At 37.4% G+C, this 21001-nt stretch overlaps 1 protein-coding gene across 2 annotated transcripts in view; it reads right to left on the minus strand.

Annotated features, from left to right (window-relative positions):
• Noc2 (Nucleolar complex protein 2) overlaps positions 1-17072 on the minus strand; it is a 30586-nt gene extending 13514 nt beyond the window's left edge. For both annotated transcript variants that reach the window (XM_045763932.2, XM_045763925.2), the window contains exons 1-11: positions 16928-17072; positions 16136-16306; positions 14126-14216; positions 11815-12047; positions 11227-11336; positions 8920-9035; positions 8369-8523; positions 7060-7287; positions 4149-4337; positions 3320-3439; positions 1930-2061 (exon numbers count right to left, since the gene is read on the minus strand). In XM_045763932.2, the coding sequence (XP_045619888.2) occupies positions 1930-2061; positions 3320-3439; positions 4149-4337; positions 7060-7287; positions 8369-8523; positions 8920-9035; positions 11227-11336; positions 11815-12047; positions 14126-14216; positions 16136-16285 (1524 nt within the window). In that variant the 5' untranslated portion in view covers positions 16286-16306; positions 16928-17072. The remainder of the gene's footprint in view (positions 1-1929; positions 2062-3319; positions 3440-4148; positions 4338-7059; positions 7288-8368; positions 8524-8919; positions 9036-11226; positions 11337-11814; positions 12048-14125; positions 14217-16135; positions 16307-16927) is intronic.
• Between the last annotated feature and the right edge of the window lie 3929 nt (positions 17073-21001).

The raw sequence follows: 21001 nt of genomic DNA on the forward strand, positions 1-21001 counted from the left end.
TGCTTCCTTAATTTCCTCCTCTTCCCAAAAACAGGACCAAATGCAGCCAGGTTAGGTTGAAATTGTAGGAAAGAGACACCAGAAAGAAAAATCTATTTAGATAGAAATAATCTTAAGAAGGTTCATACATCTACACTCCAAATACCCTCCAAGCATTATTTTACCACAAGATGTTCACGTACACTTCAAGAGAGTATGAAGCAGCTGCCCTCTTCACACTTACCTAGGATCTTCCAGCAGCTGCTTGCTGCCTGGTTTCACCAAGACCTCAATTTTCAGTGACTTATCTAATGCACTGTATATGAAGTAGTTACTTCATATACAGTGCATTAATGCCAATAACACTCAATGTGGAGGTATTTTCACATGTTGCTCCATAGCCACTTTTTCTTTTTAAATAAAAAAAAAAAATTATTTTGCTTTAATATAGGCCAACTTAATTATTTCTATTATGGATAAAATAGATAAAAACCCAAGCTGGACATATTGGGGTTTTAAAAAATTCAACCCCAAGTTGCTTGTCTGGTGAAATGCAGTTATAATCATGTAACAGATTACATTTTGTGCCATGTTTCAATGCCAATGGTGTTTATATAGCTCCAATAGTTTAGTGGTGTCTCCCAACATTATGGGAGGCCACAAACTAATCTGGAGCGAGATGTAGTTCAACTCCTGGGTTCCCATCATTACATGATGACTGTAGCACCCACCTTATTTTTTACTTTTGCCTCTGATTTCTCACTTTTGAATGTATTTACTAGAAAAAATAAACAAAATATTTTTGTTTGGTCCTGAATCCCATCACAGTGTAATGCTAACAAATGCCAGAAGGAATGTTAACCACTGCCCAGGCCAAAATAAGGGTAAATACACAATTTGTTTTTGTATTTTCTTAAGTGATCACTGCCATTTACATGGTTACACAAGTTTTTGTTTGTCTGAATTATACCACTAACAGGCATCAGTGTTTTTCCTATTAAGTTTGCTCTCTACTTTTGCAGTTCCCTGGGACATGGTCTCGTGCTGAGACATTAGTGCCGAGCGCACACATCAGACACATTTGGTTACCATGTCACTAGTAATTCATTTAGTTCCCTCGTGTCTTCCTTGCTAGTGATATATGGCTTTATGACTTACTTTGTACTTGTTGATCATAGACAGCTACACATTCATCCTTGTCTGTAGTTCAACAGGGTTAATTATGGCATTCCCAGAATATGCATCTTGCTACAAAGTCTCTTCTGACTGCAGTCCAGAGTGAAAGTCCTGGGAACCTATTCCAGGCATTTACTTTTTTTTTTAAGGGGGGGGAGGGGGGAGGCGCACTCTCCTACAATATCTGCCATGGTGACTCGACATATGGATGAGACTAATTCTGCTTGGTGTAGTGTTGAGTAGGGCTATATATATTTTCAGAGTCTTCACAGTCCCTTAGAGACTTCACAAGCTACAGTATATACTTCATGGTGGACCCTCAGTAGCTCCCCATTCTCACCCTGGATTCTCTCTTGCCCATTACCACTTTGGGGTTCAATACTAATGACTCGTAAGTGAGGGGTGGCAGATCGGGATCCAAGAAGACCTGCTCCATCAACTACTAGCGACCCGATGCATTAAGGTTTAAGTTATTCATCCGTAGCAACAATAGATTACCTCATTGTCCTAATTGTTCATTTCTTTCTTTCAATAGGTAGCTTGTTTTGTTTCACTTACCTTTCTGTTAAGTTTACTCAGTTAGGGTAGATGTCTTATCCACAATGAGAAAGATTATGGACCTGGCTTCTGTTATGTCAACATGGGTTTTAGAGGGCTAGCGCAATTCCCAAGGCTTGGTTATAAAAGTATGTAAGCACCAGGGGAGGTACTGAGAGTGCCTTACCAGAAATGAGTTAACCTTATCTATCTCCAATACTGCTGTAACATACATACCTCAAGTAAGAAGGGAAGAACTGGAATAAAGGTACCAGTTTTCCGTGAGAGTTCTGTCAAGATTCCACAGACTTGGAATACCAGTGGATAAAATGAGGGTGTGGGTTGAAGTTTCATTGTTCCTATAGCAACCTGAAAGAAAAATCAGCCTATAGCTTCAATAAGGCATTTTATAATTTAAGACAATATTCACTAGGTTCACAAGATATTTTCTTTTATTAGCATCTTGCATTTTCACCTTAAATTTCAGTTTTCTACCTTACATAATTTATTTGCAAGGTTTGTTTTATTTGCACCAATAAAGTTTTCTATTTGATTGAAAGTAACACCAATGTTCTCTCCACCTAATAAAATAGTTAAACTTTCTCCCTTCGGTTATGTCTGTCTTCATTGTTCAAATATTTGTCTGTCTAAATCTCTGGCTCTCATCAGCCTATTTACAAAGTTATGTACATATAGTAGCTATGTTTCATGTCATTCCTATTTCTTACTAGTTCCTCTCTGATATACAAGTTAGCAACAACAACAACAAAAAATGTTTGAATATCCTAAAATATTCATCTCGACATCTGGCCTTCAAAACAAAGAGTTTGGACCTGTTAGTTGCAGCTGTTTGGCAGCAAATCTAAATCTGTCATGAATAATTAGATTCTGTTCAAAACTCTGTTACCATTTTCAGTGCTATAATAGCAGATGAGACACTTTGCATAGTCATAACAAATAACCAACCACTGTATCATGTTCTGAATATTTTTTAAATAAACTAAATTATTATTATATAATAATTAATGGTATATACATGGAAATAAATTTTTTTTCCATTTGTAACACGAAAGAAAAAATAATGCGAGAACAATGCAAATCACAGTTAAAGGGTTAAACACAGATCCGACAAAATCTTTGAAAATTTGGAGGAGTGTTGCACTCGATACTGGAAAGTGAAGAGATGTGCCCCAAGAGATAATCCTCTTTACCTGCAAACATATACAGTAGAGCTAAGAACAGTTCCAACTAGGAATCCAACTTGATTTAACAGTCCAAGGTTACTTACTGATGGCCAAAAAAACACTGGAAGGTTTCTCACATTTAAGTTACTCATTACCTGTACTTCTGAATTGTTTTTGTTTTAAGTAGCTAATTTGCATGTATACCTAGCTAAATGTTGCCAAAGGTAAGAAAAAGAATGGGGGTTAGGGAAAGGGAAGAGGGAACAACTATGCTCAAGATTCAGTATCTAAGATCACAGCAGCTAATAACTTTAGATAAGGCTGAAAATTTATATTTACTGTATTGTTGTCTAGATGAGTTAGCACACATGATAAAACTGTGTGTATCATAAGTGAAGAGTTTGTGAGACTGCTCAGAACCTTGACATGTAAACACATTTTACCTGTGTAAGAGGGTATATGATTGGCTGGAGAGCAGGACTAGGGTGAGTCTTGGCCAGAAGATCAGCCCACAGGTGTAAACAATGGATATACTGCCAGTTGTATACAAGCTGTACCCGCTCCTGAGTAAAAGAAAACAAATCTGCCCAATCAGTACAACACATGAAATGCACATTTATTTAATATACACATTAAATACTTAAAATCATTCACTTGTACACATTATTGTATTTCATTACTGAAAATGAAGATTAATGCCCATAAGTTTAAGTAAATTAGGTACTTTTATATTCTCTTAATCCCATTGAAATAGGCAATTTTCCAGTAGATGCAGCATGCACACGATTGTAAAGATGCCGCCCAGTTGGGTTTGTTTGGGGCAAGATTAGTGACAGTGTGACTTACTATGGCTGTAAAGTGCCTTGTATAGAGACTGTTGTGAGCCTCTTGTTGAATCACTTGTGACAAAAAGATTTTTTATATGTATATGTATTTGTGTACATGTATGTAAATATATGTACACGTGTATGTAATATTAACAATTGTGTAACTAGCACCACAAGATTGTCACTTGCTTAGCTAAATGAACTATGGGGTTCAGCTCCTGAACTGATTATGTGCCTCTGTAACCCTTTCCACCACCGTCCAAGGGATAGATGTGGGGTTCATAATAAAGAAATGAAATAAAAAATTTTAATTGCAACTAAGGCCTTATGACAGGTACTGTAACTAGTTAAACTATTCAGCTACATATTATTAACAATGATGAAATAAACCAAGTTATATTCACATGTACACTAAATATGTTTAGTTTAACAACACGTTACAAACCTTCTTTTTAATTGTGATGGCATTTCGCAAATGGAATGCCATCTGACGGATGTACACAAAGGCATGTTTGTAGGCAAGCACCTGGTCCAAAGAATACAACTCCACTAGTGATATGCGCATGAAGTCTATTAGACCCCAGGTGGAGGGGGATGTAAATCTGGAGTTTTGTACATATGAAAGGTAAAGCCTCTGAAAAAAATGGATTACTTTTAATATTTCATAATATAAATCAATTGGCATTTACTTTTTCAAGTTGCAGCAAAATAGGGTAAAAGAAAAGGGAAACAAAATCATGTGTTATATTCCCTGATAAAAAAATATGACAGCTTTTAGAAAACTCATAATTTTTATTTCCGTATGCAGAATACATATATATGACCCATGATGCCTGACGTAATATATGAAAAAAAAATTGTGGGGCTTCATTGCTGGAAACTAACAAAAGAAATAGTAAAAATAAACATGTCTAGAAACAGTGTGGATAAATAGGGTATGTTTCAAATCACCGAGTTCTGTTAAATCAAATAATACAAATCATGCATTGAATGTAATGAAACACCCTTTTGAGATGAGAAAGGCAATGACTTGCAAGGGGACCACTACTCTGAGAAAAGGGCCTTTTGGCCTGGGGACTAGACTCCCGCAGTCAAACAAAAACCATGGCCCCTTCTCAGATAACTATTAAGATCTGGAACCCAACACTTAATCTGAACCCGAAGTTCAGGACAGTGCGTGCCAACCACAGAGACCTTCGCCAAGGAATGCATTACCAAAGAGTCTTACATGAACAAGAAAGAAAAAAGAAAGAAAGGAGTGGGCTCCATTCCTCCATTCAACTCCACCTTGGGGTAGTGCCAAGAGCTGCTGCCACTAATACAACCTTCATTGGCACTTGCAGCAGAATCCGGAGGAAACTATGAACTTGGTGCAAATAGAGAACCAATGCCTCTCCACCTCTACTTGAGCAAAGGCCTAGCACTCCAATAGCCTGATGTGCAAGGTATGGGCTCACAAATAAGTCATCAATTGGTAGGTTGTTGCCTGATGGCAGTTTGGCCAAAACAAGGTCATGCGATGATACACATTTCACACCTGAGGTTGTAAAAACTTGTTAACCTAACAAGCAGAATGAGAGAAGCAACAGGAATGATCATCAATGTCCAAAGATGGAAAAATATAAAATTGCATATTGAAAAACAATGTATCTACCTATCTCCATAGTATCTTAACCAGCAGACCAAAGATAAACAACCTTCTTGAAGCACGAAGAACAAGCAATGGACAGAACTGACAGGTGTAAGAATAAGTACAGTATTGTCAGCATCAGAAAGTGGAATTCCATTCTAAAATAGGATGGAATTCTTTTTTAGGATGGGTAAGATGACAAATAGTAATCTTGAATGAGAACGGCAAAACTTCAGGAAGACCACATCACACTAGAGAACTATCCAGAAAAGTGACAAATGAAGCTCAACACTGATAAGTACAAAACCCTAAACTTAGGAAATGAGTTACATCATCTGCCAGATGAATGATGCAAATTTAGGCAAATCAAGTTGCAAAAAGAGACTTTGGGTTATGATTGGCAGTGAACTAAGACCTAAGCAGCAGTGTATTAATGCAATTAGCAAAGGAAAATAGAATGCTGGGGGTTTACAGCCATAAGCATCAACAATAAATGCACAAACATTCTCTCTCCCTGGTGAGGCCTGACTTTTGACTGCACCATCCAATTCTAGTCACTGTATTAGAGCAGCCCACTCTCTCTATTTTGCCATGTATAAAATGCATTTTTTACATTGCAATTTTGCAAACTTGCCATCGACCAGTGCAATTTTTATCCCATGGTCGACTGTATAAAAATGTTGGGTGTTCAATAGGACAGGTTGATAACTGAATGAACATTAATTCCTTCTAAACAAATTCAACATTGGATAGCCATCAGATCCCTTGTATTCAGGACCTCCCATATGAAGAAATGTTAATGGAGCTTGGCCTACATTCTCTGGAGAGGTGGAGGGGGAGGAGAAATATGATCAAGGTCTTTAAGTGGATGACATGTATGAGCAAGTTCTTGAAACTATCAGAGCAAGTCAGAACCCTGTAACAATGGCTAGAAGCTGCAGGAGAATTTCAGATTGGGGAAAGGTAAGAAGCACTGGTTAGACAACAGGGTGGTAGATAAGTGGAATAGGTTGCCAGCCAACATCATACAGGCAAATGGTATTGCTAGTTTTAAAAATGGGCTCAATAGATGCATGGATCAGATAGGTCGAACCTAGATGAGTATAACCCAAAATGGTTCAACAGGCCACTGTGGTGACTGCTGCTACTTATGTTCATATGAGAGTACACACAGCAAAAAAAAGATAAAATGATTAGCACATACAAAACTAACAAATTTACAAAATTTATAAGGAGGTATTTCCTAAATCTGCACCATTGTGAACAGCAAGACATAAAATCAAGCCAAGCAAATAATGGTTCCTACCAGCAGCCAGAACTAGGGGCAATGATATCAAATGATTCCTAGCAGCAGTCCACTTCGGTAATGGGGTGATTTCTGGTTACCATATGATCTAGCCAGCTGAGTACCTTATTACCTCACTTCTCCCTTTCATTAAACATTCACATCCATCAGCCCTTCCTTTCAAGTCCCTTCACTATCCTTTCACAGATCACCTCCCAATATCATGATCTTATAACTGTAATATAAATACCTGTGGATGGTCTGAGTCCATTCACACACTAATTATAATATAAAAAAATTCCAGAGAAACAAAATCAAATTTCAAATAGGAGTATTTGCAATAAGGATTAATTCATCAATCAGCATCAATACAAAAAATTACACACACAAAAACTCAATATGGTAGAGAAGAATTTATAAAAATTAATTCTTAATTCTTACCTTTAACACCCACTCCAAGAATTGTGGAGAGAGAGTTCGTGTGAGTCTGTATATGCAAATGAAAGCTAAAACTCTAACTCTCTTCTCACTGGTAGACCACAACACAATAAGTCTACGAAGGAGAAATTTACACGTGCTTGGGTGTCCCGAGTAGTAACCAAGGAGAGGTAAAATGCCTCGACTTAGAATGATTTCTGCTATGCTAGATTCCGCAACGGACTCGGTCAACTGGAAAGAAATTGATAACATTATTGTATACTGTACATGGATAAGTATACAGACCCTGATACTGTATTTAATTTTAAAAATATGAACCAGAACACTATATCAATTTATGCTGCAAAAACACCTATGAATGAATGATATTTTCTGTTCAAGTCATTCGGCTCACAGTATTTCCTTGTTCCTTAACCATTGCACAGCGCTGCAGTCGTTGACACCACCATTGTGTTGCGCCAAAAATAAATTATTTAACAAAAATTATTTTCTCTTCTTATATTGTTAAAAAGCAGTCTCTGATCACGGGAAGCCCAAATAAAATATTGTATGTGACATACTTTAGCCGTGATGGAGCTGGGAAGTTGAGAAAATTATGAGAGCCAAGTGATGAGGCACTCTAGTACACTTACCCTGCCACCCTGTGGGGCGGCAGTTGCCACGAATATCATTTTTCTCAATTATTTCAATGTCTCATTTCTTTCTTCTCTGTATTTCTAGTTTTTTTTGCTCTAATATTATTCAAGTGTGTAATTTGTGGAATTTATATAGTTCAATGTGTGGAACACTGCTATGCTCAAAATTATGTGGCTCATATGTGACATGCTGGATACTCCCAAACACATGCCTTTAACCAGTGGATCACAATATGCTAAAAAGCAATGCACCCTGGGATTCAACTAAATCCTCTGGGGTTCCTGAAGCATCCACAGACACCAAATAAAAATTCTACACATTCCCACATACACTGGTGTGGTATAGAAGTTTTACCACCCCTTAAACCACATGCTTGGGAGTACCCAGTGTGCAGGTTCAAATCCTCCTCATAACTCCTACTGATTTTCTCACTGATACATCAAATTACTGTGATTTCTTTGTGTGATGAATCACAATCGTCTTCCCACATAGCCTATAATAACCTAGTGGCTCAACAATGCTTCTTGGTGCAAGCAGCTAAGATATATGATATAAAAAATACACATTTATTTTTGGGATTCACTCAAGGTCAGTACTAAAATACTTCACTTACTATTTACTGATAATACATATTTCCTGCAGACATTACTGAAAATATAACAATATTTGCTCATACCGTGACAAGATGACGAAGATAAGACTTGATGTAGTTTCTCATCTTCCTCCACCTCTTACTTTTAGTTGGGTCATCACTAGGAGACTTGAGATTGAGAATGGCTGCTAGGGCTGGAGCGACATTACGCAAACATAGCCGTATTATGGCATTGAAAACTGAAGAGAGAAAACAGAAATTACATGAGGACACAAGGCTAGAAGATAAGGGGGGGGGGGGGGGGAAGAGGTGATATGATCATTACACATAAAATAGTAACAGGAATCGACAAAATAGATGTGGAGGAATTTAAACAAAATAAAAGTGTTATATGACTTGCACTAAAAATGTCATACAACACTAAATCTCGACCAAAAAACCATCCAAACGCGATAGCTCATAAATGCTTCTCTGGTTTCGAGATTTCCTATCGTCTTGTTTTTTAACATAATTAAATCAATGTTTATGGAGATTTAACATAATGCTGAAAGTCGATTACAGTACAGTACATCATATATAATGATCAAAAGGAAGAGCAAGCCGTTTAAAAAAAAAAAAAAGTTTGAAGGACTTACTTTGAGGTCCCTCAACTTTATACTTGCTAGTTGTTTCAGCATCTTTTTCTCTGCTTCCAAGGCTCTCAATAGCAGCCAAAAATGCTTGCTCCACCTCCAAGAATGTATTCAAAGGACTGAAAATAAAACCGTTTGCAAAAGTAAATTAATGCAATAATCAAGTGGGTAATACCGTATCATGCTCTGTACATTTTTAAGTGACTTCTAACTAATAGTACTGATATTGTGACCATCTTCTATTATATCACACGAACCTTTTCAATCACCTTTTGGTTTACTCGATATGAAAACAAAGAATGGTTGGTTCCATTTTTCTGTCTTAACCATGGTTGGAACAGGGAAAATATCAATGAAATATTGCAAAGATGCTCTGAATGGTTTTGAGCACAACAAAATTACAATAATGTAACCGCCTTTCTAGATCCAAGTAGTAGAACATTTGACAGTTAATCAGACATTGCTACTAAACAAGCTCAATATATTGCTATTAGGATTGAAACCTATTTAGTAGTATTTAGCATTACTGTACTTGGGTTGAGACTATATTATGACATTGATCTTTTGTTTTCATCAACTTGTATTTTTGTACCCAACCTTTATAATGCTGAAGGGTAGCTTTGTTTTGGAATTACCATGACCTGATCAACCAGGCTGTGACTCATACGTCAGGCTGCGAGCAGCCGCGTCCAACAGCCTGGTTGATCAGTCCAGCAACCAGGAGGCCTGGTCGATGACCGGGCGCGGGGATGCTAAGCCCCGGAAGCACCTCAAGGTAACCTCAAGGTAACCTCAAGGTATGACAAGAGACTTGTAGTTTCTTTCTTCTTCTCAACGCCTAAGAGTTATGTATAAAAAACTGGTAGTTCTAAACTACTGGTTTTATAAAAAAAATTTATAGGAACTACCAGATCGCATAAAAAACTTATGTAGTTTTAAACTGGGTTGAGCTAAATAAATAACAGAAAACATTTTCAATGAATTCATAATGAAATCTCGACCACTTAAATCTGTACAAAAAATATTGTTTATTCTTTTAAGTACAGTATATTGATTGCCATGTGCCTTGTAAATAAACATTTCACATTGTAATATTTCATTTGCAGGAAAAACTTCTAAACAACATATTTACAGTTGTCCATTAAAGTTATATACGTACAAGCAGGTATTACCAATACAGTGACACCTCAGTTTACGAATGCCCCTCTTTACAAACTTTTCTGTTTATGAGCCCAATTTCTTCGTAAAATCCAAATCGGGTTATGAACTTTGCCTCAGGAAACGAAGTTTGTTGATACGCATATGGCTGACCTAGCGCGTGGTGGCACAGTGATTGCACCTCAGTTTACCAGTGCCTCCCGCCTAGTGACAATCGCACCTGAATTCTTTGTAAATAATTTCAGTGTTTTTCAGATTTTTTGGTATTTGAACATAAAAGTTATTATTATATATCTCGCCATGGCTCCTAAGAAAGCCAGTAATAAGGTTCAAGAAAAGAAAACACATGTGAGAATGACCATAAAGGAAAAACAAGAGTTCATTTGTAAACATGAAAATGGTAAATGGGTTATTGACAAGAGGCAGCTGAGGAAATGTCTTCAGGGGAGGAGGAGGCAGTACAGAATGTCCCTTCCTCAACAATTAGGACGTGGTGTAGACTGTGGGAAGAAATGCAAACTTTTGTTGAATCGACTCGCGCAGAGCAAGCTGTAGTAGGCCATTGCATTAATCTTTTTAATGATACTGTGATGCCTCACTACAGACAAGTGTTACAAAGAAGGGAAAAACAATCCTCTATGGATAAATTTTTAGTGAGAAAATCAAGCAGTGAGACACAAGCAGGTCTTAGTGGTATGCAGGCAAAACATGCCAGAGAGTATACTCCAGAGAAGTCATCACCTCCTGATGTTATAATGGAAGGAGACTCCCCTTCCAAACACTAACACCTCTTCTCCCCCCCTTCCCCCCACATCTCCTCACCATCTTCCATATGCCAACAAGAGTCATCAATAAAGGTTAGCAACAACTTGCACATACTTTAGTACTAAAGATTTGGGTGAATTAGGTATAAAATTTACTTTGAAGTCAATTTTTTGGGGAGTATGGAATGGATTAATTCAATTTACATTATTTCTTACGGGAAAATTCACTTCAGTTTATGAATTTTCAGCTTATGAACCATATCACGGAACGGATTAAATTCGTAAGTTGAGGTACCACTGTAATTACTAATGGTCATAAAACCAGCTCATTATAAGTTCTATATATATATATAGTAAGCTTACCTAATTATGCATTCACTACACATACCTGTTTCCTTTCAAATCTTTCTCCCACTGAGTAACCATAGAAGCCGTCACAATATTACTACCTCGTTTCTCAAGTCCATCTTCTTCAGCATCAGACTCATCGCTATCAATCTGTCAGAGTAAACATATTTTATTATTCATTTAGGAATAAATAAATAATGTAAAGATTTTAGTGGCATATGTATGCACTCATGCACTAAATACTATATGTTACTCCTAACTCAACGAGATTTAACACTTTGGCATCCTGATGATGCCCTTCGCATCATTAAAACAATACACGCAGTGGGGGTGATGACGCTCTATGCGTCAAGCCTTGATTTTTGGTTATTCTTATTATTAAATATAAATATTTTAAGTGTAAGAGTTTAACATTGGGTTGTGTGCTCACCAGTAATGCTCAGCCTACCTTCCGGTGCGATGCGGGTGGCCCGCCGGGCATGCCAAAGTGTTAATTTTAAGATGTATGTGCGACTTGATACATATGACTTGATAATGGTCTAGGATGGACCGAAAAGTCATCATTTCTCTATTTCCTATTGTGTGGTTTGGTCATCAAAGCAAACGAAGGTATACACATATACTGTACCTCTAATTTTGCTGGAGGCTGAAATACTGAACCACCTTTCTCAGGATCTTCCTCATCATCATTTTCATCCTCTTCATCTGAGCTTTGAAGACCCATAACATCAGCTGACTGCATCATTGCAGCATAAAACTCTGGATCATTCTTCTTCAGTTTTTCTAAATATTCTTTGCGTGTCATGTTGCCAACACCAGAAAGATCTTCGCCCTCATCAAAATCCATTTCATCATCAACATCTAGTAAATAACAAAAACAAATATCATAATAATGTATTTGCAAAGATATTACAATGATGTAATCACATGTAAAATACTTTACATCAAACAACCTTTCTTCACGCACAAATTACTCAAGCAGAAAAGGTTCTCTACATCAAGAGGTACACAGTGTACATCAAGAGGTACACAGTGTACATCAAGAGGTACACAGTGTACATCAAGAGGTACACAGTGTACATCAAGAGGTACACAGTGTACATCAAGAGGTACACAGTGTACATCAAGAGGTACACAGTGTACATCAAGAGGTACACAGTGTACACCAAGAGGTACACAGTGTACATCAAGAGGTACACAGTGTACATCAAGAGGTACACAGTGTATATGTACTGTGCAAGGGTGGGAGCTGTGTGTGGAGGTTGGGAGTGTTGTGGATTGTGTGGGGATGGTGCGGTTTGCTTTGTTTCATCTGGCTTTTTGGTTGATTTTCCTCAATTTAGGTAATATCTCTATTTCCCACGCTCCCCCATGCTTCATAGGGAGAGCCAGAGTCTGATCTTGGCTGCCAGTAGGTCAGTATGGCTTGCAGAGGCTTCACCTGATCCTTAACATAGAAGCACCAGAAAGTTACTGAGGAATCCCATCCTCCTGTTTAGATAGTACTTATAGTCCCTACGTGTATGTACTTCCTCAGTAGCTTTCTGGTGTTTGTGTGTTAAGGATCAGGTGAAACCTCTGGAAGCCATATTGACCTACTGGCAGATAAAACCAGACTCTGGCTTTCCCTATGAGGCATGGGGAGCTTGAGAATCGGAGATATGCAATATAAGCCAACCCGAGGCCGGCGTCCTTCAAGACCAAGTAGAAGGAAGAGTGATAATTATTAACTATTTATATCATTATTATAATAATTATTATAATAAGAATTGCTGTATTTAATAATTATCACTCTTCCTCCTACTTGGTCTTGAAGGAAGCCAGCCTCGGGTGAAAGAAGGCTGTGACGATCTCTGTCTAGAAGCCGTAAGTGCGGGACTGGGACATCCACCACCTGGGGCTCGTGCGACCCAGGCTCTGCTTCAGGAGGCTGGGGTCGTTCTTGACCTTGCTGGGGTGGTTCTTCTCCGGCCTCGACCACGGCGTCCTCCAGGTTTGGAGGCCCTGTGTCTTATTTCACCAACTTCAAAGGTCATCTCCGGAGCTCACAGTTCCTGTGACGAAACTGGAACCAATCGTATTGGCATTTGCCTTTCCATTGGAGACTTTCAGCACCGTGGAGAGAGGGAACCTCCTGCTTGGGTAACAGCTTCTCCTCCGTATCAACCTACCCTGGCTTTACACCCTGGAGAGGTCACTCCAGACCGACAACCAGAGCGCAACCTGTCAAAATCAGTCTCCCGAGACTGATGGATGCCAACTACTTATGTGGACCATCGAACGTATATTTACGTAATTGACATTTAGAAAGTAGAATTTGGTACTACTGAATTTGGACAAACTGGAAATGGTTTTGTATTTGTTGCTAATAAAACTAGCCAAACCATCCTAGGCCTAATACATGCTCTCTGAGGCTTAATATAGTATATATATGTGCTATACTAGGCCTAAGAATATTTCAGGTTGGTTTTTTAGCTTTATATTTCCCTAACTCTGTAAAGTGAATAGTACCAAATTCTACCATCTTATTGTCCATTACATCAATATGTGTACGACAGTCCACATAGTTACAAAAAGTGCTATCTAAACAGGAGGATGGATTGGCTGAGGCCTACCAGAAAAGGAAGTTTCTTTACATTTATGCTAAATTTTTATTATTTTATGTAACAAAATTTATTGTCATGGAATACAAGTAATTTTCTCTGATATGGTCATTAACATTATTTTACGGTCAATTCGATTCAATGTCTTCAGGAATGTATCCATGGGTAAAATTAATATCCTATTGTCAATAAATTAGTACAAGAAAAACTAAAACATATCCATCCAAAAATACTCTTAAACAAATACAGTATGCATTTCAAAGTTTATTACCAATCAACTCAAAAACTGGGAGAACTGCTCCAGACAGGGTGTACCAATATAAAATGTATAATTACCTTTTTTACTTTCTTGGTTCTTTTTAACCTTTTTGGAATTAACCCCTTTCATTTTATTTTTTCCAGTCCTTTCTGGTGAATCATCATCCATCTGAAAAACATACAAAAAGTCATCACTACCATTATCATATTTACAATACAGTACAGTATCTCATTTATGATGTTTGCTGGGTGAAGAACAAAGAGGCACATTAGGTGAAAAGTATGTTGACGGCAACATCTAGTGATACAACATCTTACTGTACAGCAATACAGTGATACAACATCTTACTGTACAGCAATACAGTGATACAACATCTTACTGTACAGCAATACATTGATACAACATCTTACTGTACAGCAATACAGTAAGTAATTGGTTCCTGCGAATCTAAGGATAAATTACAAGAGTTGTGTTTCTTTATTTGTTCTTATTATTGTAAATGATAGCATGGATGGACTGTGCTCTCTGGCTCAGGAAGCAACCAAGAGGCTTTGGCTCAGTAAAAGGTATGGTAATTATGAGGCAAAAGTGCTAAACCAGTATGACTATATTATATGATACATATTATATATCACAAAGCAGGTTGTAAAGCAAATGCACAAAATTATAGACCAATAGTTCAAACATCAGACATAAAAATCTTTGAAAGAGTGCTAAGTACAGTAGTAAGATTACAAAACATATGGAATCATAGTATCTATATAACCCTGGGCAACATTATATTCAGGACAGGTCACCCCTGCCTCTCACAATTGTCAGACCACTATGACATGGCCTTAGATGCTATGGAAGACAAGCAAACTGCTGATATAATATATATCCTATAATATATACACAGATTTTGCAAAAGTTTCCGACAAATGTGTGCATGGCGTTATTGTACACAAAACAGGCACAAAAGGAATTACAGTACTGGCAAAATAGGAGATGGATCTTTAACTTCCTAATTATCACAACCCAGACTGTAAGAGTCAACAAAGTAAAATCTGGACCATCCTCTGTGAAAAGCTCTGTCCCCCCAGGATACTGTGCTTGATATGGTACATTTTCTCATCCTCATATAAGACATAGACAAGGATGCAAGCTATCCTTGTAATTGTAAAGGATACAATACTTTGCAGATGACACTAAGATTTTCATAAGAGTAGACAATATAGACACAACAAACTTATGATGTTAATCATAATGGATTCTTCAATGGGTCACAGAAAATATTATGTTTAATTATAACAAGTTCTGGTTACTGCACTATGGAATAAGCAAAAATATAAAAAGGGAAACCACACATAAAATGCAGTCAATCCACACTACTGAAGGAAAGGCAACATAGAAAATTAAGAAGTAATCATGTTGAAAAAACTTCCTTTTAAAAAACACAATATTGTAGCTGTCACAACTGCAAGAAAAATGACAGGCTGGATAGCAAGAATATTTCAAACAAGAGATGCCAAACCAACGATGATACAAGACACTAGTGCTATCTTGAGTGAAATATTGTTGCACACTAACAGCCACATTCAAAGCAGGAGATACTGCTGACCCGGAGAGTATGCAAAGAGCTTTTACTGCTAGAATCCATTCAATAAATCATATAAATTACTGGGATCGCTTAAATCTGTATTCCCTAGAGCAAAGGTGGGAAAGATACATAATAATTTACACTTGGAAAATACTAGGCGGGCTGGTTCTAAATCTGAAAACACAAATAACATGACATGAAACCAGAAGGCATGGCAGGATGTGCAAAACAGCCACAATGATAAGCAGAGGTGCAATAGGCCCGCTGAGAGACTCGATCAACATCAAAACCCCAAGACTTTTCATCACTCCCTCTACACACTAGGGGCATAATTGGAAGACTTCTGGTAGTGTCAACAGAGAACTTGACAAGGATTTTCAATGGATAATTGATCAACCAGGCTGCTCGCAGCCTGGTTGACCACCAACCAGGAGGTCTGGTCAGAGACCGGGCCACGGGGATGTTGATCCTCTGAATTATCAACAGGTATACGTCAGGTATTACTCACCAAGCCATTCTCATCATCCTCTTGAATCATTGAAAACATGTCATCAACACTCATCTCTGAAAGATTTTTTCTTTTCTTTCCAGCTTTTTTATTCTTGTGCATCAAGGTCCTTGTATTTTTCTTCATCTTGTCCTTGGGCTTCATAACCATCAGTAAGGCCTATGCTGACTTCTGTAAAACATAAGTCTTAGTCAGAAAAAACTAAGAAAATACAGTATTGAACTTTACTGTACAACTTAACACTATTATTTGAAGGAAGAAAACAAAGGCAATCTGAAAAATATTTTCAATGTTGTCAGATATCAATAAATATTATATGAAGAAAAGGCCAAAATAAACTTTCTTTTATACAAACACATTGTCTATAGGTCAGGTGTTTTTTTTTGTACTGTGTATGTTACTGTACCTTGCACCCTTGAAAATCCATACCCCCATAGAACAGATCCCTCTAAATAACAAACAGCAAACATTACAGTATATAATAACAATATTTTATTTATTAGATATTCAAAAGATCAATTACAGGGGGTTACTTAGTAGGTGCAGATGATATTTGTATATTTTATGTAGGCACTAATTACACACAGCATTTCTGGCATACAGTATTAAACTCCACTAGGAATATTGCTTACTGTAGTGCCACTATACAAGAGTACGGAAAAATACTTGAACCCCATGCACAGATACCATATTACTACATTGAACATTATTATAGAACCTCTAACCAAATGAAAGTTACTGTTGATTTTGAACTTCGAGGTTTTTAAGGTCTGTATTTTTAATGTTACTTACTTTGATGAAAAAATTCGTAGGTGTTTGACGACCAGCAGGTATCACTGGAGGCGGCACGAGGGCTCACGTGTTTACTATGAGCTCCGTCGTTCTCGAGCGACTCATCGAATCCGCATTCACACTCATTATGGATCTATGAACGCCCAAATGTTTTATTTTTTTAGTAAGTAAAGTAAGTAAATTACTAAGTAAGTAAGTTTTATTTTTTTTTTATTTATTCATATATACAAGAGTCTTTACATTCTTGTACAGCACGCATAGCGTTTCTGGAAAGTCCTTAATCCTAATTTTCACACACGCATCCCCAGGAAGCAGCCCGTAGCAGTTGTTTAACTCCCAGATACATATTTACTGCTAGGTGAACAGGAGCATCAGAGTGAAAGAAACACTACCCATTTGTTGCCGCCTCCGCCGGGGATCGAACCCGGAACCTTAGGAATACGAATCCCGAGCGCTGTCTTCTCAGCTGTCAGCTAGACCCCTTATTCCCCTGCCCCCTTACGTTATTTCGTGCTACATCATCGCTACTGTTTAAACAAACTTAATGAAAATTATATTAAAGATAATTATTTGCGTTTTTAGCTATAATGTATGTGATGTGTCATCACTGTGACATCACAGTTTTAACATTGGTGCTGCGTTAGGCTACTATTGACTCCAACATCCGGATTCACTCACTCCAGCCCAACCACTTGGGCTGGACCTAGATTCAGGAAGCTCTGTGTATTTCTTCGTAAGTGGGTTTGCTACGAAGGTTCCTAAGTGCGCCCTAAGAAGATGCTTAGGTGCAATTCAATAAGGTCCACTTAGGAAGGAATTTGTTGGTTCACCTGCGTGCCATAGAGGTCACTACTGTGTTTCGTTTGGCCAATCAGAGAGCAGCAACATTCTTCATATTGAAGATTTAGTGCTGGCTTATCGGAGCTCTACTGCCTCCTATTTACGTCGAATTTTCTTAGTATATTAGTATATTTCGAAGTAAAACTATGTTTTTTCAACTTCTACAGGCAGCACCGACATTGTAGTAAACAAATATGTTACATTTGTTGTTTACCTACGTAATTCTAAGAGATACTGTGTAGCTGTCCTTGTTGCTCGGAAGATGCGCTGACAATTATTGTATATATTTACTGAATTTACCCAAGGGCTACTAACTATCTAGTGGCCTCGAAGAGGACAGAAAGCCGGCGGCTTGTTCAAGGGCCCGCCAATTGTCTTAATATTTTTTAGCTGGAATTTGGCATTTACGGCTTCAGCGGGTAGGCGGTTCCATGGGTTTATAGCCCTCTTGGTGGAAAAAAACATCTGTTTTCAGTCCTACTTGAGAGGACATACTCTCCAACACTATATCTGTGATTGTCCTGTTATCAGTGACTTCATACCAAATGGTATGAGGTATTTTGAGCTCTGTAATTACTTCATACATTCAGGAATATTGGAAGATATTCTTGTGCTGCACCCAGATTTTGCCAGTGGAGGCTAATAGATCAGCATTAAGTATTTTGTTCTCTCCTAATTCCATGTATGACTGGCCATCCTGTGAGGTGAGGATGTTGGATGAGCTTGTAGCTGGTTTTTGATCTACACTGTGTGGTCCTTTATACAGAATAGGGAAGCAGCACATTGCTGTGTATACCTAAACATGTTTAAAAATACATTGTTTGAGAGAAGTCTTGTAGAAACTGGTAAGAGTAATTATAATATAATGTTTCCATGATTCAGTGCTTACCTCTTGTGAAAATTGCTTAGAGTTGTTTAGTCAGAGTTGATTTGTTTTTTGTATTGAGGCTGGTATTTTCTAAATTGATTCCATGTACAGTATGTCTAACCATCCTGTGAGATGGGAGTATTAGATAAACTTATAGCTAGTTTTTTATCTACACTATGTAATATTCTATATAGAATAGGGTAGTAGTACATTGCTGTATATACCTAATCTTCTTAATAAAAAAAATCAGTAATAAAGATCTTAAATTATAGTTTGTATTATTACAAATTTAGTACTGTATTATCCTTATTAAATCATGTTGACCATGGATCATTAAGATCTCACGTTGATATGTAATAGTCATTTTTCTTTTGAACTGCTAATCCATGCTAATCATTCATTAAATTGTGCATTATGTCTCAATTTTTCACTTCCTTGGATATACTCTACAGTACAAAAAGATAGGATAAAAATAAACCAGTAATATTTCTTTCATTATATTTTTCATTTAAATAACTGCATCAATATTTTTACAGCTGACAGGATTTGTTTTACCATACAGGTGCATTATTTGTTAAAAAAAAATTTGGTTTATTGTTACACACAACGGTGCTACATAGCCTTCCTAGCTTGGTGCCTTCTTTTAATACTTACTGATTAAAAAATAAATAATAAATACATTTTATTCAGGAAAAGTACATACAGTTGATTTACAAACATAATGTTGGATTTACAGACAGAGCTAGTACATACAATACCTAAAGCTACTAATACTCATAGCATTTCGGGCAAGGTGTGGGGGAAAAAACACAGACTAAAACTTAATAGTAATCGGGATTAGGTATAAATTGTGTTGAAAGAAGGAATAAAAAATACAAAAAGGGGGGTTAACATAGCATAAATCAGCAATTGCACATGTTCGTGAACAGCGTTGTTTAAAAAATAGCAAGACATGGGTTGACATTTAGGAGGTAAGTTATGTTACATGGAGTTAATTAGGTAGTACTTGGTTTAACTCTTAAACTGGTTGAGAGAGGTACAGCCTTTGACATGATTCAGGAAGTCATTCCACATTCTGGGTCCCTTGATTTGTAGAGCACTTCTAGTTTGGTTACACACAGCCAAATTGTGTAACAGGAAGAGGTCTTGGACACAAATTTGTTGCATGCTAAATGTAGAGGAATCAGCTGAGTATTCCTCAAATAAAATAAGTTGCCTCAGCTTATAAGGTAAATAAAATAAGCATTTCTCAAATAAGTAGCTGCCTCACCTCACTGCCTTACTGCTACATAGCCTTCCCAGCATGGTGCCTTCTTTTGATAATTACTTGTTCCACTCCCAAATTGTATAACAGGAAGAGGTCTTGGACCCCTACTTCCCTCTCTCTTTTTTAATAATCTATATAGTCATAATTATAGCTTTAAGTATTCAATGAATAAAGTTTGTGACATTTTTACCCTTTTCCTTACCTAACATCATTTGTGCAGCATATTTTTATTTTATGTCTCACCCAGATTTAATTTCAAAATAAAACCAAACTAAATAAATTAGAAATGGGTATGTATAGCTAAGGTACACCCTTACTACTAGGTGAACAGGGGCATTTGGTGATAGTAAATGATCCCATCAGGCAGGGCTCATCACCTTCTCTCATATTTCATGTTCACCAGTGTTTATTTACTTAATAACTACTGGTATAATATCTTGCTATTATAAAACTAATTCTACTATCATCAAACACATATTTACTTCAAGTTTCAAGCAGAGAATGCATATATAACTAACACGAAGGACTCCTCTTCACTAGATTCACCAGCTATAATATTTTGGTCATGTTCCAATATCATAAATCAATCCCAGTGTTATGTAGTAGAGAAAAAATGACTTATATCCAGTTTACGTAAAGCTACGAGTGGCCGAAACCACACTTAAATCCCGGAATGAACTTACGAAGGTTTTTCCACTTAGGGTAGCTCTTTGAATACGGACGTAGCCGCCACAAAGGCGCTAAGAGGGAAAACATTCTTAGCTAAGAGGAAAAACCTTCGTAAGTACCTTCCTGAATCCGGCCCCTGGACGGTAGAGCGACGGTCTCGCTTCATGCAGGTTGGCGTTCAATCCCCGACCGTCCAAGTGGTTGGGCACCATTCTTTCCACACCCCATCCCTCCATCCCAAATCCTCATCCTGACTTATACAAATATAAGCTTTATTTGTGAATCTCTATTAATTAAGCAATATATCACAGAGCGTGTAGGGTTCGGTGTTCTATGAGCGAAAAGGACATGAATACTTTAAGTATGGAACTCATAACAACGAATATGGTACGAGTTATACTCTTTTGCCTTTTTTTCTTACAACCAGCCC

This window comes from Procambarus clarkii, chromosome 14, assembly GCF_040958095.1.
Source record: "Procambarus clarkii isolate CNS0578487 chromosome 14, FALCON_Pclarkii_2.0, whole genome shotgun sequence".
In the NCBI taxonomy this organism is placed as follows: Eukaryota; Metazoa; Arthropoda; class Malacostraca; order Decapoda; family Cambaridae; genus Procambarus; species Procambarus clarkii.